This window comes from Lepidochelys kempii, chromosome 3 (assembly GCF_965140285.1).
Source record: "Lepidochelys kempii isolate rLepKem1 chromosome 3, rLepKem1.hap1, whole genome shotgun sequence".
NCBI classification, from domain to species: domain Eukaryota; kingdom Metazoa; phylum Chordata; order Testudines; family Cheloniidae; genus Lepidochelys; species Lepidochelys kempii.
Window position 1 is genome coordinate 113,539,312 of NC_136382.1, and position 25,027 is coordinate 113,564,338.

The 25,027-nt window shown below is 42.3% G+C and overlaps 1 protein-coding gene across 2 annotated transcripts in view; it reads left to right on the forward strand.

The window, feature by feature from the left end:
- The first annotated feature begins 310 nt into the window (after positions 1 to 310).
- SASH1 (SAM and SH3 domain containing 1) overlaps positions 311 to 25,027 on the forward strand; it is a 172,362-nt gene continuing 147,645 nt past the window's right edge. The window contains exon 1 of one of the 2 annotated variants that reach the window (XM_073337578.2): positions 311 to 1,234. In XM_073337578.2, coding sequence (XP_073193679.1) covers positions 1,139 to 1,234 — 96 coding nt within the window. In that variant the 5' untranslated portion in view covers positions 311 to 1,138. The remainder of the gene's footprint in view (positions 1,235 to 25,027) is intronic. The other variant, XM_073337580.2, reaches the window with a different exon arrangement.

The following is a 25,027-nucleotide window of genomic DNA, read 5'->3' on the forward strand; positions in this document are numbered from 1 at the left end:
AAGGTTGCAATTTTTACAGAAGTTTTTTACACTTTAAAATAAAAGTCACTGTTCCTCTCAAGTCATCAGTTTGCCTAGTCGGATGCCGAATGGTTCCCAAGCTGGGTATGTGTCTGCGTGTGAGAAAAGCGCCATAGCAAACCCGACACGACACACCACACCACCAACACACCCGCACCGAATAAAACAACCCTCACGCTCAGCCTCAGGGCGGACCAAGTTTCCAGCGCTTGTTGTTCTGCAGGAATGAAGGCGGAGTTAGGCTGGCGTTCCTGGAAAAGGTGGGGATCCTGGGACGCGAAGTCCTGGGGAGGCTGAGCTAGTGTGAAGACCGCTTTAGGTGGCTTCCTGTGTGTGACGGAGAATGTTTTAAGTGAATTGCTTTGGTGACTCGAAACTTGTGAACGCCAGAGGCTTCAGCACGGCTGCTCTTTCAACAGGCGATTTGTTCTCCTGCCTGTGGCTCATTTCCATGCAAAGAGCCTGACATCAGAGTACCTTTTGTTGCTAAAAGCTTTCTTTAGCTGGGGGAGTGAGCAGTCATGTGAAGCTGGGAGAGCTCATTTGGAAGACAGGGGTACTAGAAAGTTATCTAGGCGCTGAAAAGAAATCGTAGGCACCTATTCTGCTCGAGGTGCCTCACAAGCTCACTCTCTAAGGGACTCGCTTTTACATGGATGTTTGTCTGATTGTTAGAAGGAAGATTTTACAATTAATCCTTTGCTTTTAAGCTTACGAGAGCCCCCGCGGTGAAACTGTGGCGCAGATTTACCTTCTGCTACCCTGTTGCTGCAGCTCTACCAGAAAAGTTTTGGAAGGAATGTCAGCTGTGTACAGCTCCTGGATCCATCAGCTAAGAGAGGACAGACCCTAGGGGAAAGCTCTGGCTGAGCAGGGTCTGGCATCTGACCTGGAGAAGACTTCTGCCTCCACCCCCCTTGCCCTTGAAGATTTATTTTGGGAAGCAGTGATTTGGCTGGTAGCAGAGATCAGATGAGAAGGCACTGTGAAGCTGTTCAGAAGGACTGGGGAAGTGTTTGTTGTTGGTGTGTGGTGTGTTGAAGAGTCATCCCTTTGACAGAAAGTTGTTGTTGGGAACCAGTATTAAGCTCTACTGAGGCAGGGAATCCATCTAGTCATGGAGGAGGAACAAGCAGCCTGCCCCGAACCCCAGCCAGACAGCATGATGTCTGATGCGTTCTCCAAACTGTGGACGGATGTAATGGGAATACTGGTGAGTTGCTGGGGGAAGGGAAGGAAAGGGAAATAAGTAAGAAGATGAGAGATCTGAATCACTGTGTATTGTACCCAAAGCAGCTATTCTGTTGTGCTGTTTACTTTTTTTTTTTTAAGTGTGCTGCAAAACTAAGAAGGGAAATTGGTGGGATTGCTTGAAAAATGTGGAATAAAAATTTAGATTGATTTTCCTGTAAAGTAACCATTTTCTTGTTGAATAATCAGAGATGAGTGAGATTTTTTTCAAGGTTGTGCACAAGTGGTAAACCCTTACCAATATATTGCACTTTGTACAGTACCTGCTGCAAATTTGAACAGTGTTATCAGTTCTCATTATATCCGGCTTCATCATCCTGTTTCATTTTTGCCTTAAGACATTTTGTGGATTAGCTTTTCTTTTTTCTATCCCTGGAAAATTTTCATGCTGAGAAAAACTGTTTCTTGGATGACCATTATAATCAAAATTTTGGAATATAGTTAGCAATAATATATCTCTTTTCATCTTTAGCAGTTGGCACTTTGTGAATATATTATCTCCAAGAACATAATACTGAGCACCATTTTAAGAGTTGCTTTGCAATTTGCTATTGATTTAACAAAGATTTTAAGTGTTCCATGTCTAGAAAAATGCCTTTTCAGTTTGGTGATGAACTTACTGTTTTATATTGGTCTGTACCATATTTGACAATATAAGTAACTGGGACTAGTTTCAACTATTGAAACTTTTAAAAACTCTGTGCATGAGTTTCAGTTCTCACTATGTCAAACTTGGTTCAACTCTGGGGAGCTAGATTTTTTTTTTTTTTAAATAGATCAAAATTTGCAGTGTGTGGTTTTCAGTGAATAAGTAACACAGCACACTCTGTAGACTGCTATAAGGTTGGAACAAAGTTGTGCTTTAGAAATTGCTGCTTAGATTGTGCCAAGGAGTAATGCCGTGTTTGGATTCTTGCAATGTTAATTTTTAATTATTAAAATAAGACAATTGTTTATGAAATATGCTGTGAATTAAATATTTCTTTCTACTATTCTTACATTAGTGTCCTCTCCTCCCACCCTGAGGTTCAATTTATTCAACAGCTACAGTAGATCAAAATTCTACAGCTACACTGTACATGCTCTGAATTTAATTACTTTAACCACTATTTCTGTACTACTTCTAGAGAGAAGTGGGCTACAGAGTAAGTCATTCGTTCTGTAATTTTCTTTTTATTATTGTGACTTGCACTGCTTGAAGAATAATTATTTTAGATGACAGGTAATAATTAGCATAGACAATTGCCTCTTAGTAAATACCAAATAGTAATATTACGTACATGTTCATAGCTGGCAAATTTTTGTAAATATAGGAATCTGGTAATTAACAGGAGAACCCTCTATACTGAATGTTGAAAGCAAATAACCATAAAGAATGTTGGGGTTTTTTATCATTCGTCATAAGCATCGAGGAATATCATGACAAATTGCTTATGAAAAGTTCTATAGAACTTAATAGGGAAAAAACCAATAGACTTCCAGTCTAAAGCTTTTTAGAATTTAAGAAAAAGGCTGCTATTTGCTATGCTACAAGACTTTTCCATATGAACTACTTTAATTCTAAAGGGGATGTTTAAAAAATATCTCCTTATTTCCTTTCCCCAAAGAAATCCTCATTCAAATGGCAAATCAGTTTAGTAGCACCTGGCTCCATTCACTATTTCTCTGTTAATGACTTTAGTGTATGAATGTAAGCAGAGTCAGTTTTGCCAGTTTGTGTAGGGAGTACACAGTTAGTACTTTATGAACAGCTTCTTTCTCTCTCTTTCTGGCAGGTTTCAAGTTCTGCATTTACTGAAAGCAAAGGGTTATTGGATGTCTTAGAGAAGGGTGTAGAAGGTGGCCAAAACTACTGTACAGCATGGTGAAGTTTAATAGGGGAAAAGTTATGATTTTCTGAGATCAAATCGTTTGGGGTGATGTCAAGTTGTGGACAAGTTTTTTTTCTGGCTGCACATTCTATTTTCTTCCATGGGAAATAAATCCATCCTATTGTTTTTCTGGGAAAACTAATCTAAAACAAAATGTCCATATTATAAGTCCACATGGCAGGAGAGAGATATTTGGTAACTAAGTAGCTGCTGATTGCATTAGCCACAATAGTTATCCAGCATAACTCTCTTCCTGCTGTAGCTCTGAATATTACAAACAGGATTGCAAATACTTTAAAATAGGTTCTTGCACTGGGTCTTGAAAATGTACTCACCGGTGGGGAGAGTGAATGAATGAAGACCTTCAGTTTTCTTTAGAATTTAAGATTTTATTTTAATCAATAAGTTTCTAGCCCCTATTGTTGCAAAGTAAAACATTCTAAATATGAATGGAGCATAAACTGATTCACTGCTGTCGTCCTGGGTCTACAGACTCTAGTGCTTCTGTTGTTGCTCATACCTTTAGCAAGTGGAACAGAGTAAATACTTACCGGCGTTTTGTCAGTTTCATTCTGCTGCTAGGGGAGAGCTATGAGCTATAGCAGATGCAGGCACTAGACCAATTTACTGGAGAGGAGGACTCCAAAATAGAAATTGGTGTGGTGGTAGAATGGCTAAGCAACTGCCCTTGCAACAGCCTGAAAGCTAAGAAAGGAGTAGTCGTGTAGACATCCCCATCTCAGCAGCCTCAAGACTAGGGAGAAGTTAAAATGGCAGTGACCCATACACCCATGCAGTAGCCAGAAGGCATTAGGTCAGGAAGGGAACAGAGAGAAGGTGCTCCTCCTTTTTTCCAGCAGCCGCAAGCAGTTGGGAAGGTTTAAAATTTATCAGACATTTACTTGATGGAAGTCTGTGGGAGAGCCAGATCTTCAAACAGGATCTAGGGCAGTGCCATAGTCAGAAGTGTCCCTTTTTCAGCAGCTGAATCAGGGTTGGCATCTCACCTGGGCATTACCTAGGAAATAAAGCCCTCATCTCTTGAACTGGTCTTTGACTAGTAGGTATAGTCCCCTGGCAATTAGATTGCCTTTTGAAATGTCCAAGCTGACTGAGTGGATGGGCATTAGTGTAACTGGGGTTCAGTTAGAAAAGAGTATGGAATTGATATAGATTTGGGGGGCGATCGAGAATATAATGTGGGAAAAGTGAGCGAGAGAGAAGTTTTAAGTAGTGAGACGGAGAAGTGAAAGTCCCTCCCTCTCTCTCTCTTCCTTATTGCGGTTACTATAATGACAGTAGCATTTGTAGCATTAGCACCTTGGAGCAGTTTATGATGATACAATGCACTAGGTAGCACAATTATAGTTGAAAGCATGTTGGAGAGCACTGGCTAATTAATAGTTCAAAGTCTCAAATCAGCAATTGATGGTGTGAAATTCATCTGGGATTTTCAGAGCAAGATTGAAATGAGTGATCTGTCTATACCTTGGCAACTCTCTGTGTCACTGTATGCAGTACCATTTTAGGGACCTGTTCCAAGGTGTATAGTATTTGAATCAAACATACTATGTGGACAGAGCAAACTGAATGAAAGACTTACTTCGTAGTGAAAATCCACCCTGTTGGTAAGATCCTGAATGTGTTTGTCAGTGAGGCCTTTGATCTGATGTCAAAGTTAGTGATATTGCATAGGTACATGTATAGATTTGATTGTTCTATAGCTGTACTTTTAGGGCAGGGCCTAATGGCATTAATATAGTGAAGAAGATGGCATCCTAAATAGCATAGTTCTTTGTGTTACAAGTAGGTTTCTTCCCTTAAGGTACTGCTGCTGTAGTGGATATGTGGGGTAAAATCCTGGCCCCACTAATTTCGATGCTGAAACTTCCATTAATTTCAATGGAGCAAGGATTTAATTCAAAGAGAGTGGCTATGGCTCACTGAGGACTCTTCCTATTGAAAGGACAAGATCTTAGCAAAGGATACAGAGGTACTTGTATGAGCTACAATGAAACTAGATGACCTTTCAGTTCATTGTTTCAAAGTGTTAGCAAGTTCCTGGTTTCAAGGCTGGCGAATCAATGATAAGTGAGCACAAGAAACTTAACTTCTATCCAGAGAATTTTAAAGGTAGCGAACAGTTGCCAACGAAAGAGAACAGTTTATCTGTATTGTGGGGAATAAAATCAGCTTATATTTGCATCTGAAACTCTGCCATTTGCATGCATAATCTAGGCTCTTAGTACAATGCTCCATACAGTTTTCAACAATTAGGTTTAATTTCTTATCAAAGTAATAATAAAGATCTTTAAACATAAAAGAGATAATTCTTTGGCTACTGTTATTTCTAATTACATTAGTATTATCCAGTGTATTGTAAATAAAGGAGTCCGGTGTTGTTAAACCAAGGTCCTGGGGGTCAGAAGGCCTGGGTGCAAATCCTCAGCTAGTGTAACTTATCATAGGTCCATCAATGGCAATTTATTCCATCTGAAGATCTGCTCTCTGGATTCTATTCCTGACTCTGTCACTGGCTTGCTAGAACTTTAAACAAGGCATGCAAATTTAGGCTGACATTTCCAAAAAGTCTACTATTTGGAGTGCCTCAATTTTTGGGTGCCCAGCTTGAGACACCGAGGCTACTGACTTCAACTGGAATTGCAGATGCCCAGCGCTGCTGAAAATAAGATGCCGGGATGTCTCAAGTTCAACACTCAAAAATGGATGAACTCAAAAGTAGAGAACACTTTTGAAAATGGGTGCTGTGATCTCTAAGCTTATTTTCCCCATCTGTAAAATGGGGATACTACTACTTAATTGTCTTTGTAAATTGCTGTGAGATCCTTAGATGCAAAGTGTTTTCATTGTAGCTTCTACTTTAGAGTGGGTTTTTAAAGCAAATCACAGGTGCCAAGGCTAAGGATGAACAAAACAGACCTGACATATCTTTTGATGTGGGACATATGTGGTTTTGCTATCTTGCAGAACATGACTGTTGGATTAGAATATAATTTTTCATATAAATGAATTAAAATTGACTGTGATAAATGAAAGGGGTGGGGGAGATTGCTCCCTTTTATGGCCATCCAGCCATCCAGTTAGCTATAAGATCCTTCTTAGTAGTTGTTCTCTACTTGCTTTACCTGTAAAGGGTAAAAAAGTTTCCCTGCATATGTAAAAGGAAGGGAGTGGGCACCTGACCAAAAGAGCCAATGGGAAGGCTAGAACTTTTTAAAATTGGGGAAAAAACTTCCCCTTTGTCTGTGGCGGTTCTCCGGAAGGAGGGAGGAGAGCAGCAATACTGTAAGAAACTTTGGGCCAGGTATGAAAAATCATCAGATCATACCTAGAAACTACTCATTTAAAACCCCAGATATGTAAGTAGATCAGGAAGTGTCTAGAAAGACGCAATTAGGTTTATCTCTTTTTATTTCTTTATGGCTTGTGGACTTCTCTGTGCTAACCTCAAATGCTTTTGTTTAGCTTGTAACCTTTAAGCTGCACCTCAAGAAGTTATTCTTGATGCTTAATCTTTGTAAGGGTTTTTTTTTTCATTTTTTTTTTTTTAAATCTAGCCATAGCCTGAGTTTCCAGATGTATTTTTTCTTTTTGTTTTTAATAAAATTTACCATTTTAAGAACAGGATTGGATTTTTGTGTCCTAAGAGGTTTGTGCACATGTTGTTTAGCTGGTGGCAACATCTCATTTCCATTGTTTTCTTTCTCAGTGCTTCCCCGGGGTGTGTGTGTGTGAAAGCTTGAGGGTACCCCACAGGAAGGAATTCCCAAGTGCGCTTTCCTGGGTCCTCAAAGGGGGTTTGCACTTGGTTGGTGGCAGCATCTACCCATCCAAGGACACAGAAAAGCTGTAACCTTGGGAGTTTAATACAAGCATGGAGTGTCCAGTATTGATTTTTAGAATCCTTGTGGGCCCCACCTTCTTCACTCAAAGTGCCAGAGTGGGGAATCAGCCTTGACGTGGATGGTGACTGATTACAGATTAGCTTTTTTTTTTTTTTTTTACCTACATATTTAGTCTCCTTTCTTGTCTCATAAAAGTTTACTTCCACCAACACTAATCCTTCTCTGAAGAGAGACAGCTCAGAGAGGGAACTTCTGATAGACTTTTTCTTGCACGTCAGGTCCCATACACTGAAGTTTGATGGAGGCATCTGTGTTTTCTGTGAGATCCTGGAGACTAGAGCTTGATAAGCAGGGTCAGGCCTGGCTCCCACCAAAGAACTGGCTTTTCAGTATTGCAGAGAAATAAAAGAAGGGAAATGATATAGCTGTATATTGAATTGCACAGCTGAAATAGCTGTTTTCAAGAGATTAGCCACCCAGTTACAGTGAGCCGGGGGTCTACATTATAAATTCCTATTTTCAAGTTCCTGTCACTTGTCTGTGAAAATGCACCATTATGAGAATTTGCACACATGGTTTCATCTCACTTAATTTTTTCGCCTTATTTAACCACCAACCAATTCAGCTGTCTCTAAATTATACCAAATGCAATGGAAAAAAGCAGACTGACAGAATTTGCCCATTCTGGATACTGCTTTTGCATTTGTGAATATGAAAAACAATCTGGTAATTGGTTTAAAATAGCTTTACATGTTTTTGAAAATACAATAAAATTCCTTTAAAAATAGTTAATACACAAAAGGTATTTAGGTGCAGAAAGGTCATGGTCTTGGAAAATTCTACTTGCTCTGAGAGCAAAGAACTTTCTGTGATGGCTAAATTATGATTAATCATATTTATTACAGTAGTGCCTAGGGATTAGCCGAGTGGTAGGCACTGTACAAATACAGTGTAATAGACAATCCCTGCCCCCCAAAGAGCTTACAATCTAAAGAGAAAGAATAGACAAAGGATGGGGCAAAGGGATTTAACATGCAAGCAGAGTGATGTCACATCAGTTCAATTATTTATTTGTTTGGGGGGGATGTTTAGAGGCTCAGCTAAATGGAAAGACAGAGGACAGGAGAGCAGAGAAAGGGGGACGGAGCAGGTGAGAAGAGTTGGGAGGAAGGTACAAGGGGCAGGTGTGGGGTAAGGCTAAAGTGAAGATTGGAGGTTGGCGCCAACAGCCAATCAACACAAGGCAGAGACAGTCCAATCAAACTGTAGAGAATATTTCAGTGTCTGTTGGTCACTGCTTAAGCTGCTGCTGTCCCAGCTTCAGTCTCTGTCTGGCTCCTCCCTGCAAATTCTTTCCTAAAGGCCACATGGCTGTGGGGGAAGGGAACCACTGAGAGTCCTTGTCCCCCCAGAGGAAGGGTCTCCCCTACACAGTTTTAGGCCCATAGGTGCTGGGGGAAAGGTTGGCCATGGATAGGTGCCGCATTTTACCTTCTCCAACATTCCCCATGTAGCGGTATGATCTCTCCCTCCCCATCCGTCCTGTTATGTTAATGATTTGTGAGTAAATTTGGTCTCAGCACTGCTATATATTAATTAGTTTGACAGGCTTAAATAGCACATGAGTAGTGACATTTATTATGTAGAGTTGTTTGTCATAATATCCATTTCCACATAAAATTAGGCAGATTTTTTTTCTTTCTCACAATTGAGTGAGCTAGACCAGAGGTGGGCAAACTATGGCCCGCGGACCACATTCGGCCCCCGGGACCATCCTGCCAGGCCCCTGAGCTCCTGGTTGGGGAGGCTAGCCCCCAGCCGCCCCGCCCCTCTCCCTCCCCCCCCCCCCCTCGGAACTGCCACCACACCGCTAGTGCTCTGGCCCGCTGCTCTGAGCAACATGGTAAGGGGACAGGGAGCGGGGGGCAGTCGGCAACAGGGGGGTTGGATAGGGGGTGGGGGGCGGTTTGGGGTGGGGGTCCTAGGAGGGGGCAGTCAAGGGACAAGGAGCAGCGGGGGTTGGATGGGTCGGGAGTTCTGAGGGGGGCAGTCAAGGCACGGGAAGTGGGAGGGGGCGGTTAGGGGGCAGGGGCCAGGCTGTTTGGGGAGGCACAGCCTTCCCTACCTGGCCCTCCATACAGTTTTGCAACCCTGATGTGGCCCTCAGCCAAAAAGTTTGCCCGCCCCTGAGCTAGACTGTAACTGAACAACCTGTTTGGTCAGTTTCCATTGATTAAATGTGTCCTGGTGGTGAGGAGAGAGGAGGAGGAGGAGGCAGCAGGAGTTAATTTATTGAGGTGCAGCTTCAGGGATATTTGGATCCTAATCTCACATTTCTCATGATGGAACACACACAAGAGAATTGCTCTGTTTCGTTTTACTATGCACCAATCTCTCTAAGGACAGTACTTCTGTGATAAAAGCATGGTCTCCACTGGGGAAATATCTAGGAGTGTGTATTGTCTTTGGGAGCTAAAAAACCAAGTTGTGGCAGTCCCTATTCTACTGTTCTATTTTACAGCAGAGTTAATTTTAATAAATGAGTTTTAAATAAAAATATAAACTATTGAAATATCAGCAAACCATTCAAAATAGAAAGAAGGCACATGTTGTGATTGTAAAGTGTGTGATGTTGGCCCTGGTGAGTGCATACTGTGTTTAGTTGGATATTCTTGGGGCCTGAGTGGAATATTTTCCTTGGTTTTATTTACAATAATAGCTAAAGCCTTTCTCAGCTGTTAACTTGATGTTTCAAAACACATGCTAATTTTGTAATATAATTCAAATTGATATAAAAATAACTGGTGTGTTGATATCTGCTGGATAAGGTATTTGAGCTATCTGAGAGGTAAAAGCTAAGCCTTAATATTGTTTAACTTCCAGAAAAACTCATTTTTTTAGATGGAGACAATAAAAATATTGGATCTGTGTGTTGTGTTTTGAAGCTAAATCAAAAGCTTAAAGATATAAAACAATCATTTATTATACATAAGTTGGTTTTTTCATTTTTTGTTTGTTTGTTTTGTTGTTTTTTAGTACCCATCATACCTAAAAATCAGACATGGGTCAAGAATCAAAACTCTGGATCCTAACAGCCATGGCTTTTGGAATTTAGCTTTGGAATCTGGATAAAAATTCTGTTTCAGTCCTGCTTCTGCCACAGACACATTAGATTTTGCTGTTCGTTACATGCTTTTGACTTCTCTGGAGCTCCCTGCCAGCATAAGGATCTGCTTGTGAGCATCACTTTACAGGAGCAGGATCTAAGATAGTTATAAAGCCAAATATTTTTGCGGGGGAGGGTGAGAAGAGGGGAAAAATTCATACATAACAATGTAATACATAATAAAGGTAATATATTTAAGGGTTCTGCTTCAGTACCACAGGAGGTCTCTTAGTAGTTTATCACCAGAATCCCAAGAGGACAGTCCTGTATTTGTTGTTTAAATATTACATAGTATGAAAGAATGTTCCTCTAATAAGGTCTTTTGATCAGCAGAACATTCCTAACCCTCTTTTTTGCAGCTGAAGATGCTTTGGGCAGTGGAGTGGGTGCCATAGAAACAGAAGGTGGGGGAAACAATAGATATAGGGCCAATTTCTGCTGGCATAAATGGGTGAATTTCCATTAGTCAGTGGAACTGAGCTCATTTACATGAGCAGAGCATTTGGCCCGTAGACTTTAAACAAAAAGAAATATCCTTTGTCATCTCTTCATAAGTTCATGTGCTTCCCTAATCGTATAATAATGCCAGAGTTTTGTTGTGTGGTGATCTGAAATACATGGGCGTTAAGCTTTGTGGTCTTCAGCATTCCAATGACTTCAAGAGGAACTTGCTCTCAAAACAGTGAGCAAAGTCTGCTCTCATTTACAGCAGTGTAAATCTGGTTTAATTCCACTAGTATCAGTGAGAGAAACTTTGGCTTGATTTACACTGTGCCCCCTTTATACCACTCTGGCTGTGTTAAAAGTCCTTAAAGTGTGTGTAAATATGCTGTTGGAGACGTGTAAAGGAGCATCAGTGTAAATGTGAAGCAGGCCCAGTTATATTTCAGTGCATTTCACATTTTGGTCTTTATTTGTAATAGTTATGATTGCATTCCAGAAGCCCCCCCTGCCCCCCCACACACGTTCCTTTATGGCACCCACTGCCGTGGAACCTGCATGAGTCACATCCCTAAAATTAATATGTACAATTTCTAAGAATTTCCCTGAGTTCTCAGATCCACTGCTCCCCTCACGATTTAGTGTCTGCAGTCTTCCTCTTCCTTCTCAGCATTGAATAAAAGTATCTGACAGTATAACTGAATAGAAAGACCTTAATCTGTGCTCTGAGGGCTACTAATTCTCAGCTCTGGATAATTGAGAAAGATTATAAAATTTCACAGAAAGGAAATCTCAACTAGGGATGCTGTACCACCAGTAATATAAAATTCAATCCTAGGAACTGAAAGCTGAAACATCGTGGCTTGGTTTCTGAATTTCTTACAGTAGTCAGGATGGCTTATGTATAAGGCTACACTTTTTGTTTTTATTTTTGTTTGTTTTTTGTTGTCACAGGTATTTTTAGTAAAAGTCATGGACAGGTCATGGGCAAGAGACAAATTCACGGCCCATCACCTGTCTCTGACTTTCACTAAAAATATCCCTGACAAAATGGAGAGGTGGGTTCAGCATCCAATCTGGGCTGCTGTAGGGTTCCCGTGCCCCCAGGGTGGCTGGGAGCCCAAGGGGGTCCCCCCCACCATGACCGGACAGCTTCAGAGGGGTTCCCTGCTGTGGCTAGGTAGCTGCAGGTTCCCCCCACCAGGGTGAGGGCTGGGAGCTCTAGCCTTGGGCTGAAAATGTCAGAGGTCAAAGGAATTCACGGATTCCATGACTTCTGTGACCTCCATGACATGATTGAAGCCTTAGTTATGTATTAATGCAAATGAGTTACAACATAGATTCATCAGGTGAAAAGGCTGCTGTTAAGTCACTGTCATTTTAGAAAACAATACAGAAGGAAGGGTGCCGGGGTGAACCTTCCCGCTGTCACCTATTGGCTCATGTGAGACAATGTTTTATCAGAGCAAGGACACAGAAGAGGCCATCCTGTATTTCAGAACCAAAATATAGAAGCAGCTGTGCACTACAGCACCTGTACTAGACTGATGGTGTTTTAAAAAGTCCTTGACAAAGCAAGGAGTCAAATTCCAGTGGTCAGCTAGCACACTGGGAATATTGAAAAACATAAGAATTGGTGGGCAGTGGAGCAAGGATTTCCATGTCTGACACTGAATATGTCCATGCTGCAAGTGATGGTGTGATTGTAGTGTGTGGGTAGGCATACCTGTGCTAGCTTTAATCTAGTTAACACAGTTACTAATAGCAGAGTAGACCTGGCAGCATGGGCTAGCTCCCAATACAAGCCTGTCAGGGTACGTATTCAGGTTGTTAGCCTGCACTGAAGTGCATGCCTCCCTGTCTTCACTACTATTGTTACCTGGCTACCTAGATAACGCTAGTATGGGTATGCCTACCTGTGCCCTAAGAGCCATGTTGGCAAATTGCAAATGAGCACTCCAGCTGATTTGCATATACCCTTATATAATTGTTAAAATGAAAAAATAAATGCACACAACCATAATATTTGCTCTTATTTGCATAAGGATAGGAGCTGCATGAGTTTTGAGTTCATCCCCAAGAGTGAAAATCTACAGTTATCAGTTTTATCCTCATCTACTGGTTATGGAGAGACATTGTCCTGCAATAGGGCTGCATTTCCTGGTTCCTTGGGCCACATTTGTTCTTTGGGCTGCACGTCAGCTCTTGTTTTCTTAGGAGCATCTCACAGTCCTCACTACAGCCGTTAGAAGTGTCTAATCTTGTTTTCATTGAAGTCCATTGGAGTTTTGCCATTGGCTTTAATGGGAGCAGGATCAGGTCATTAGTAAGCTATTAAATCCCCTGACAAATGTTGCTTTTCTGGTGGCAAAGGTTGCAACTTAGGCCCTGATGCTGCAATGAGTTCTGTGTGCACAGACCTCACTGCTAGATTTTAACCTAAGTTTAGTTTCAGGAATAGTGGTTTCCTGTTTTTCCCTCTCCCTCCCGATAACTCAATACCAGAGAAAGGGTTGAATAAGGGAAGACTCCATGTTAGCTGGGCAAACTTAGAATCCCCATAACGGTCAAATTCTTTGGACGGCTTCGGCATGTTTCTGCATATTGCACTCCCTAAAGCTTCTCAGAGGTCATATTCTCCCTATGGAAGAAAACAAATTCCCAGGAATTCTTCTCAGTTACCCAAGTTGCCCAGTGAACAATTGTGCTTGTGTGTAGAAGTATTTACATTGCTATGTATCATTAAAATAAAATTGATGGGTGAAAATAGGTGGATTATCCTGCATTTTTCATTGTACTTTTTAGTATAGTGTCCTGTATTCATTCACTACTTTCAGGTATTCTGGGAAGACATTCATTTTTTTTTCTCCCAGGCAATGTACAGATGCATCTCCTTCTGCAAAAAGGTGATCTCAGTCTTTTTATAACTTCTTCTGTTCTCCACCCTGCTCACTTACTACCTTCTTATCTGAAATCTGTGATGATGAATCATCTTGGCACGCCCCTCACCGTGGTACTTAATTCATTGACGTGGCAAATTGTGATTTGTAATGGGTTTGGGGGAATCAAAACATGGCACCTCAAGGAAGTATATTACTGCTTGCTCAGCACAGATCCAACAGTGTATTGATTTTTTTTTTCTACCTGTGTATGGGTGTGGTGGGTGGAGGGGGTGCACACGCACACACAAGTCTGCCAATAGTCCAGAAGTTGCTCTTCAAGTGTTCTCCAAACCTAAGTACTGCATGATTTCATCTGGATTCAGGGAGCTAAACTAAGAACATTTAGGTCAAAGACCTAATCAAAATATTGACTCATACAAGGAAGCACTGGACTCATACCATGTGCATCTGTGTATTCGCTGCATAGTGGAGAAGGGAAAGGGATGCTTCCACATGTCTTGATGTTGAGTGCTCTGAACATGTGTTCACTAACTCTGGGTTATTGTTGGATATGGTTGGTGCAGGGGTTGGGAGGATTAGTTTAATAGGTCCCTTATCAGCATGGCTGAAGAAAATGGACAATGGTCAGGATTTGAATGTCGTGTTTTCATCCTGGTAGGATTTTGTACTAGTTTTTCAAGTAATCTTTGCCAGTTTACTCGTGGCTTTTAATCCTCATTTTAAATGTATTCAGAACACAAGGCTATTTTAATTTTATCTGCTAGCCTTCTTTAAAAATATTACAAAATGTTATAGAGATAGTTACTTATATGTTAAAGTGTTCTAGAAATGAGAGTGAAAAAAGAAGGTGTTAGGACTTCTAATCCTTCTACGTGTCTAGAATTGTGCACTGCTTTGTGGTTTCCAGTGCTTTGTCCAGCTTTAACTGATTCAAGGGACGGGGCTTCTTGGGAGACTATTCCACAGACTCGTGTCTCACTACCAGGAAAATAACCTTCATATAAAGAAAGAACGTTTAAGGGGAGATGTAGAGAGGGACTCATTGTCTAGAGGATGAAGGATTTCCATGGTGAGGAAAGTGAAAAATAGAGTCCCAACTTCGAAGTGTAACCTCTAAACTTCAGGGACCAGGATGTTCGGAGGATCATAGAAGCAAAAATTGCAATGACAGGAGATGCGTGACAGGAGATGACTAAGGGATGACAAGGATTTTGGAAGAGGCGTTGCCAAGTGGAAGACAAATTTTGGTGACGTTCCAGAGATGATGGCTGGTAGACATGTACAGACAAGGAATATGTGGGAGGAAAATAGTTGGGAGTAAAGGGCGACTCAGAGACTACTGAATTTGGGAGCAAAGTTAGGGGCAGAAAAAGCAGCACTGCAGGCATGGAATGCCAAGCAGAGATACTAGGAGAGGAAATAACACCTGCATGTCCCATTGCTGGTGTCTTATTTTATGTGCATTTAAAGACACGTACTGAGTATAGATTGAAAACTGTTGACTAATGTGGATGTGAGCTGTAAGAATAAGAATGCTCTTAGGTTGTGACCTGGCACATGCTTAGGATAGGCAGTTTATGGCCGTCAGTGTGATACAGCTGGGGAAAGTCTAGGGGATGTAAACATGTGCTTAGGTTCTGTGAAACAGGGCTGTTGTTCATTACTGGAGAAGCACCAATAGGAATCTTGTGCATGCTCACTCCTCAGAGAATCACCTGTATGTAGTCTCTGAGAGATATGGCAAGCCTACAGTTACTCAAGAGCAGACTGTGTAGGATTCACTTCTGTTGGGGAGCAGAGAAGACTTTTTTTTGGCAATGATGATGAGATATGGACATGTAGGAACCTAAAACCACATCTTTGCTATACACAGATAAAGGGGAACAAGTGAATACAAGTACCAGATCCCAGAGTCGAAAGGATTATAAACTGATCCACAAAATAGCCTTCATTACCGAGTTGATATTCCTAATTGATATAAACATGAAATCCTACAGAGTCTCTGGTACTTAAAAGATATGCATCTAAATAATATTTAAATGGATTCTTGCAGTTTTAAGACACACTGGGGTATAATTGTAGTCTGCTTAGTTAAATGAACTGAAACCCCTGATAACAGTACATTACTGCTCCTAAATAAAACCTCTTCAAACACAGGCTTTACCGTGCTTAGTGAAGACAATAAAAAACCCTAGTCCAGTACCGTGAAGTTTGTGCCTAGTTTTTTATTTAGCTAATTTGTCTAGCTGAAAAAAATGGGTCATCATAATTGCTACCACTGCTGCTGTGCTGAAATAAGTCTAATATTGAAGAAGTGATAAAGTACTTCAGTATATAGCCAATCTTTTTTCGGTTTTTAATATTTTATTCTTCAATAAATGGAGTGGAGGGCAGACTGGCATATACAATATACAAATAACAGTACTAAAAGTTATTCCATGCCACTACCAAACAAAAATACTTTGGGTCAGATTTTCTGAAGAGGTCAGCACTTCCATTTAGGCACCCAAATGCAGTGTTAAGATCTTCAAAAGTGCTCAGCACCCAAAAGCTTCCATTGAGGATCTAACCATTTCCATACATCTGCATTCCTAGCTCGGTGTTGATAAGACAAGCAAGGTTTGAAGTGATTGGGATTCAGAATGCCTAGGTTTTGTTCCTGTCTCTGCCACTCATTCAGTGTGGTTTCTGAGACAAGTCACTTAACGTAACCCCTAATTGCTGTCGTTTCTTCACGCATATGTAAGCGGGGGAATAGTCCCGCTCTTGTGGGGAACTTTCCTGGCTTCTTCACTACCCCGGTGAAGTGGGCTAGCGAAAGGATCTGAGTCCTCGCTCCCACTTCCTTTACACAGTGGCCTCCCTGCCCTTGAGGACTCCCCTTCCTCTCTCCTGTCTGGCAGAGTCCTCGTAACCCAACAAGGCTGGGCCCAGGATTCCTGGGGGGCTCGACCCCCAACCCTGCTGTGGTCACCTAGGACAGGGGCTATGGTGTCCCCACTCCAGGGTACTCTGCCTGCACTGGGCACTTCTCTGACCCACTGACCATTACATACAATTTAAAGCAAATGCAAGTTATTTAATCAACAATTAATTTTAAAAAGAATAAGGAGTAATGGGAAAGGTTAAAGGAAACTCATCAACCCGCTCTGTGGGAGGGAACATCACAAACAGTGTCTCTGGAATGTCAGGGCAGTTCACAGTCTGTTCCTTGTAAGACCCAGGCCTCCTTCTCAGGCCCTGGCTGTGCTGCAGGGATGCTGTGGGTTGGACACTTGCTCTGGTGGTGGCTACACGCTCTCAGGCTCTAAGTGGTAGGACCCTTCTTCCCAGTGTCGCCTCCGCCCTGTCGGGGTTACGATCCAAGCCTGGCCTGCAGAGCCTCTTGGCTGAGGCGTCTCCCTGTGCTGGGCCCGCTGCCCAGGGTCCCCCTCGCTCTCACCAGCTGCTCCGGACTGCTGCAGCCCTAGCTCCAGCTCCACTCTGCCTCCAGCTCCCTGGGCTGCTTCTCTGGCCCCTCTGGCTCTGGTTGCTGCAGCTCTGCTCCCAGGCCAGGTCTGCTCTGCAGGCTGCTTCTGTGACTCTGCTCCCAGCACTGACCTGCTTCCTGGGCTGCTTTTCTGGCCCCTCTGGCTCTGGTTGTTGCAGCTCTGCTCCCAGGGCAAGTCTGCTCTCTCTGGGCTGTGCCTCTGGCTTTGGGGCTGCAGCTCTGCTCCCAGGACAGGGGCTGCTTTTCTGGTCCCTCTGGATCTGGCCCAGCTCTGCTCCCCAGCTCAGCTCAGGCCCCTGCTTTCTCCTTAGCTCGGCCCCACTCTCACTGACCCAGGCAATTCCAGCTCACAGGGAAAATGGGACCTTCCTGACTCCCTGATTAGCCTGCCCGCCCTGTCATTCAGGCTGACCTGGAGCATTGGCCTCTCCCCATTGTTCCTGGGGGCTGTCAGTCTCAGGGTCCTGATTCCCCATTGACCCTTCCCCCTTTTTAGTACTGGGAGCTAGCAACTAAAACACCCCCACTGAATGTTAGTAAGGGGGCAACAGTCCCCTTCCACATAAACATTTCATAATACTTACCTCATAGGGGTATTGGGAGAGAGAGAGTCTTTCTATCGCAACTGGAATATATTACCTCTCACCTCCCTCTTTGCTCCCTGAAAAACTTATTCCAAGCAAAGACCCCTTCCCGAGAGAAAGGAGAAGACAGAGGACACCATAACGTCCTCTCAAGACCTTGGTTTTCCAATCTCATTGAGTGGGAGATGCTCAGATACTGTGGTGATGGCATTAGTGCAAAACCATAGGTCGGTCTTGCTTGAAGTTTGTAGAGCACCTCTATAGGTAAAGGTGCTATAGAGGACTGTAGGCATTTGGTTCCACTATATTCACCCTTGTACTGTAATTGTTTCAGTTTTCTTAAAATAGTACGTTTTGTTCTGCCTGCCACACTTTAAACATTGTCTTTTTGCTTCATTGCTGCCAGAAATTTTCAGGCTGAGGTCCAGCCTGCTGAGCTGAAAGACAAAATAGAATACTATTGTTTATATCCTTTGGACAATGACACCCCATTTTTGTAGCAGGGGGGATTTCCTCAGGAACCCTATGCGTAAACCGGTGGACTGTAACCACCAGGCCCCTGATACACAGTTCATGTCTGTCCTCTCAGTTACTGCACTAAAAAGGAGTCTGGCTTGCTTTAGGTTACAGGAAACCATTTCTCCTGCTGCTAAGATTAGATGGGGGACAAATGGATTTCTGCCATATTCAGTTACTCAATATTTTACAAGCAAAGGAAATAATAACGATCAGGGAACCATAGGAGAGAAGGCAGGAATTCAAGGTGCGTAATGCTTTGGATGTGTCTCCCATAGACCCAGAATGCTGAACTCTAGCAGCAATGGTTAAAGTTATGGCAAAGCGTCAGAGTAAACCATTAAAATATATGCCTGCTTGTTTTCCCCAGTCCACCACTGCCTATATTTCCCTGTGTGTATTTATGTGCATACATCAACAGAAATGTCTCCTGAGTGCACACTACACTGTACCACTGGGCACTATAACGAGGACAGCAAATTGCCATAACTAGCCACCAGATTTTTGGGAAAGCAAATCATGTTTTTGTATGCAGCGTGCTAGTAGACGTGCTCTGTGAACAAGATTTTAGGGTGATGACAGACACTCCAGTATTACTTTTATGTAGACTAAAAAGCTATTTACATACAGGGTCTTTACCCAACCACATGAACCTTCATATCTGTCGACAATCGGGGTCATGGATCTAGTGCTGTGGAAAGAGTAGCTGAGCCTGCTGCTGCATCCTCCAACACCATAGCAAGCAGCAGTTATTCATTACTTACTTGTATTACCATAGTGCCTGGGATCCCTAGCCACAGGCCAGGACCCCATTGTGCTAGGTGTTTTACAAACACAGAACAAAAAGACAGTCCCTGCTCCCAAGAGTTTACAATATATTGGATTCTTAGGATCTCATAAACCTTTGAAGATTTTGAAGTATTTTTTCACCAGATCTGAGAGAACTAGGAACCCCAAAGTGGGTAGAGAATTAGTTTACTAGATCCTCAGTTACTATTTAATTCTTGTGTGTGTTTGTAAGTATGCTTATGATATACGTATATACGTATCGTAATATGTGATTGCTTTTTGTGCATATAAGCGCTTTCTCACTCAAACTATGAGCCTGATTGATAAAATATGTGATGGTATAGGGTGCTAAAAAGGTTTTATTACCAGAAGTTGAGGATGACTCCACAAGACATTAGATGCTGTAAATAAAGATTATCTAATTTACTGATAGAAATCTCACTTAGCCAACACTTTACTGTTCATGATTTTGCTAAAGTAATTCATCATTAAAATACAGTAATGGCAAGATAAGAGCAAAATCCTGGATAGCAGTAGAACACTAAAATGCCAGTAGATGGACTTGGCGGTATACAGGACACTGCATGCATATGAAGGCCAGATTATTTGTTGTGAGGACTGGCACATGGGAAGTCTTGTCTAGTGGTTAAAGCAGGAGTCTTGCCTCGTGATTAGAGCCCAGAGCTGAGAGCCATAGGCCAAAGTTGGAGTCAGGAATCAAGCCAAGGGTCAGAGCCAGAGTCAGGAGTCAATAACCTGAGCTATTACAGCCGGGGACAGAAGCTGGACAAGGGAGCGGGGCTGGCGTGAACTGGAGCGGGACCAGACCAGGGCAGGAGCAGAGTGGAACAAGACAAAAGCAAGGCTGGGAGCAAAGCAGGCACAGGAGTAATTACTGAAGCAGTGGGTGTAGGCATTGAGCAGCCAGTGACCTGCAGCTGAGCTTAAATGCAGATCTGTTGGCTCCTTTGAGCGGATCAGGCTGGCTGGTGGCTCAAGCGATGCTGCTGTTGCGCAGCTAGGCTCATTAAGCTACATGAAGGCTGAACTGATTAGCGCCAGGTTCTGCTGACAGAACTCAACCCTGTGGTTCCTGGCATTTGTTAGACAACTGAACTATAAAACTAGTGGAAAAAATAAAAATTACTCCATGTTCTCAAAATAAGACAAACCCTGTATATCTCAGCGATACCACCCAAATACTGTGTGTGTAATTAAATCCTTATTTTGCAGCTATTTTCTGCCAGTTTTTGTTGAAATAGAAACTCTCCCCTAGATTTCTTACAGCAGGATGAGTAATAAATAGGATTCCAGTGGCGCTTGGTTCATTGACTTAATTCATTGTTTTACTGTATTTCATGAGCATATTCTGGGCTAGGGAAATGCCCCTTGCAGATTTTTAGTATTAAAGACAAACCAGGGGATAGACTACACCCTTTTGTAATAACTCATAACTATAAAGATGGAAAAAGTTTTGCTATGTTTTTAATTTGGGCTTTTGCTCTTATATGCCATTAAATCCCATATGCTAGGTGCTTCCAAGTCCAGTCAGTTTTTTGGGCTATGGTGGCCCGCGCGTTATTTTTTATTCTTAAATTTCTTTAAGTTTTTTCTTCAATTCTTAAATTTCTAAAAATTCTTTAAGAATACATTTTTCTTGTGTCTTTACTCGTTTCCTTTAATCTCTTCTGCTGTGATTGCTAGTTCACTCCTGAAGGTGCATGTGCATGTTGGAGAATTTTAGCGCCACATAAAAATATCATATTCTGCAGTGCTGTGTAACCAGTGGGAAAACTGATACAAAGGGTGAGTTTTTAAGTGAACCTTCCATTGATGTTTTGTCTTCGTTGTAAATGTTGTCTACAAAGTGAGATTGGTACTGGTTCCTTCCTCTACTTGAGGAATTCACTCAAGTCTCCTTCATTAGACGTTGGCTCAAGAAATAAGACCACACCATAGCACCTATTATGCTCCATGATCCTGGCCCACCAATAGAAAATGGCTTAAGCAACTTTTTTCATCTTCAAGATTTAGTGAGATGATGTCCCAAGGATACTTTTAGATTATGTGCATGTACATCCTTAATTAGTATTTTTGTTGTTTGTTTCTACTGGAAGCATGTCTAAAGGCCCCATTCAAGACAGGAGCCCCATAATGTTAAACGCTGTGCAAACGCATTGATGCAATTGCTGCCCCAAGAGCTCACAATTTAATTTTGAGGCAAGACTCAGGTGAATGCATTCAGCAAAAGGAAGGGAGAGTGAAGAGGGGTGCAATAATTGGCTTGATGGGTTCCAAACCATCTTAACTTATTCTTTTAAAAAAATGAACAAACCTAATCAGCAGTTCTTGACTAGCTATTATTAATGGGCTGACTTCTTGTAGGCATCACAGCAGACAACAGTCTTGAGTTGGGATTTGAAAGAGCCAGGGGTAGTGGCCTTCCAGATGAACAAGCAAAACATTGGTGCAAGATTGACTTTGTGGGAAGATTTGACTGACTTTTAAGTGTTCTCATATGATGTTGATTTTTAAGATACATGAGCACATGAAAGAGCTGGTTATAATTGGGATAAGTACCCACTTTTTAAGGATGTTAGAAAAATGAATGATTCTGGTAATTCTGATAACAAAGGCTAGGGCTGAACAAGAGTTTAGACAGGACTTTTCAGCTGACTTAGTTTTGACCTAGATGAACATCAGGTTTCCATTACTACACTACGTTGTGCTGCATGCAGAGTGAAAGATCCTAGCAATGTCACTTCAAGATGTTTAGCCTACAAGTAACAAACAGACAACATGCTCAGGGTGGTTCTATAAAGATGCTTTGTTTATATGTTCTTGACAAAGATAGAAGTTCTTTACAACGAATACCGAGGGGGAAAGAGATGATGGAAAGGAACTTTGCTTCCCATTGTCAGTGTTCTCCATGAAGTATTCTTTTTAATATATTTATATAGTAATATAGTGAGGCATCATAAACTACGAGGAGAGAGAATACATGATAATGTGGTTCAGTATAAAGTTTTTAACAGCATGAGTTCAGAATGGTTGCATTACTCTGTCAAAGCCCCTAGTGAAATATATAGGTCATCTCAAATGAATTGTTTTATAACTACACTATCGCACATTCCATATAGGGCACATGTTACAGAAACTATTTTAGGAAAAATGTTGAGATTCTTTTTGTACCTTTGTCTGTAAAGCCAAGTGCCTAAGGGCCCAATTCCAGTAAAATTAATGAAAAATCTCCCTCTGAGTCAATGGGACTTATGTCATGTCCTTTGTCATCCTAACTCCAACTGTACAGGAGCCAAGGGGAAGCCGTGACAATCCTCTAAACATAACCTAAAATAGATTTTCACTATATAAAAATGTCATGACTTTAAAGTCCAATGTTGCAGGCCATTCCAGGACTAGAGGGACAAGTGCTAGGTCCCCACTGGCTGCACCTTTCTGTCTTGGAGAGACAAGATGAGTGAGGGAATATCTTTTATTATCTTTTATCTTCCGTTGGTAAGAGAGACGAGCTTTTGAGCTTACACCGAGCTCTTCTTCTCTCTGTGTCGTCCATCTTAGTAACTGTGAAGATTCAGAAAATAACAGACTTTGAAACTGAGATTGTTAGGGATAAGAGAAGCTGTCTCTGGTGTAGGATGGAATATTGCCTATCCTGAGTCTTGGGGAAAGAAAGAAACACTTCTCTATCAGGTTGTTGGATTTGTTTTTAATGGCAGCTGTTTTGAAGCTGCTCTCAGGCTTGGGATGTCAGTCGTAGTCCCAGTACAAATGGATTGCTGGGCAGAGTGCAGGTGAGTGGAGCAACAGTGTTGTTGTGACGCAGCTCTGCAATATTTTCAGATACATATCATGACCATGTATGTGACATACCATAGCAAAAGCAAATACAAAGCCGTGGGTACAGAGAGAGGCACAGATTAATGGTTCCATTTTGAGAAAAGTTGTCTATTTTAAATAAATTTTGATGTTTTAAAAAAAAAATACAAGAAAGTGGAGCATATTGGCTCTCTCTCTCTCTCCAAATGCACAGAGTCTGTATTCATCTACATATCTCTTTTGCAATGCAGTAGACTATTTGGCCAGTTGCATGGAGAGGCTTGCAGAAGCTGAAATGGGGGCAGCAAAAAGGACAGAAGAAAGGGGAGGAAATGACCTGAGCAAGCAAGTTTAACAAGCGTGTATGAATTCATAAGGGAAATGTTTAAAAGAGATTGATGGGCTGTTTAAAGTTGTCCCAGAAAAGCCTGAACATCCCTGAGTTTTATTATGCGGTGGATAAACTCAGTTGTCCCTGACCCAGGAAGGAGCTCTGTGGTTATAATTCCACACGGAGGAGTGCTGTTGAATAATTTCTGCAGTGTACTCTGAGGAACAAATATGTTTTCCCTTCAGCTTCAATCATGCAGATGTTTTTATTCCACCACTATTTTCGGGAACAGCCCTATTTACTATGGCCCAAATCCTACTCTTTATGTATACACTTCTTACAATATCCAAAACCAAAGGTATTGGGGAAATGCAGGCTAATATGCCACGCATTTTTGGTAGCCTTCCCTGCTGAGAACTAAGTGCCAAAAATAAGCTGCTAATGTTTACCATGCTTTCCACACAGTAGTTCTGTGTTTCAGGCACTGAAATGGATCTGTTTTGTCTTAGGTTGTGAAGATCCAAAGTAGGCCCTTAGCCTGGGCTTGAATGTGAAGCATTTCAGAAGAGGAACTCCCTTTCCTTTCTACCATTTCCACATACTCGTATTTTAACAGGATGACTGGTGTGTCTCTCCTCCCAGTTACTCTTCTATTCCTTGTCTTTTGGCTCAGGCATGGGCTGTGGCCCCATCTGGAGTGGTTATGGAGATGGCAGCTTTTTGAGCAAAAGAACGAGCAGCAGTGTTCAGCAGTTTTTCCATCCTACTCTACTGTGGGCCTGATGCAGACACACGCCTGTCTTGCTAAGCGCTGCAAAGTGCTCACTTAGCATTAAGACTAGCATCATTCTCACCTTTATCAGACTAGGGAGAACCCCTACATGGCTGTTTGAAATCTGTGCTTAAATATACGCTGGAATGAACCTCCCACACAAGCAAGTGACAGGTACACATACACATGGTAACCAGTACATCCATCCTGACATGTAGAAGATCAACTGAAGTGGGGAGGTGTGTGTTAAGGTTGCCACCTTTCTGATTGGTGGTAACTGGACTCCCTAGGCCCTGCCCTTCTCCGCCTCTTCATCCAAGTCTCCCTCCCCGTTGCTCATTCCTCTCCCCCACCCTGTCTCTCGCTGGATTGTCTCCACCTCCCTCCCCCAACTAGCTGGGCTCCCTCTGTTCCAAGGCTGACACTGGAGTTGCTGCAGTCTGACAAGGAGCCTGTCTGCAGGTAGGAGGTGGCCCCACCGAGCAGGGGCTGGCATAGGTTAATGATCCAGCACCTCCCTCTGTCCCACGGTAAGCAGGCTTTTGGCAGGAGCGGTGGAAGGTCCCTAAAAGTGTGGGAGGCTGCCAGTGCCTGAAATGTGGCCCCCCCTTCCTCCCTAGACTCCACTAACAAGCCACCTCTTCCCTCCCAATACCCCTTGCGCAGCCGCCCCCCCCACCCCCCGTTACACGTCCTTACAGTTGGTAAAAGTGGTTTAAAAGTGGGGGAGCCATGGCCTCTGGTCCCACGTTCCAGGGCCCCTGGCTTTTGGTGTCCGGTCAGTACTGGACACTGCCAGATCCCCTTTTCAACTAGACTTTCCAGTTAAAAATGGGACACCTGGCAACCCTACGTGCCGGACCCAGAACCCAAAAAATAGACTGTCCAGGTAAAAGCCAGAGAGGTGGCAACCTGTGTTTGTGTGTAAGTAGACACACATCTATAAAAATTCCTGATACTATTGGATCAAAAATAAGCACAACAATAATAGAATGTAGACTCAAATTACCACTTTTCCCCTCAATGACACCAATTCTGCAAGGTAATTACGCAGGTGGAATTTATCCCCTACTAGGGTTCCATTGAATTCAAGGGTCCTTCTGCTTAGATCCCTCTTCAGGATTGGGCTATAACTTTATTGGTCCTAGTTGTGTAACGTATATTCATCTATATTCTTTCTGTGACTGTT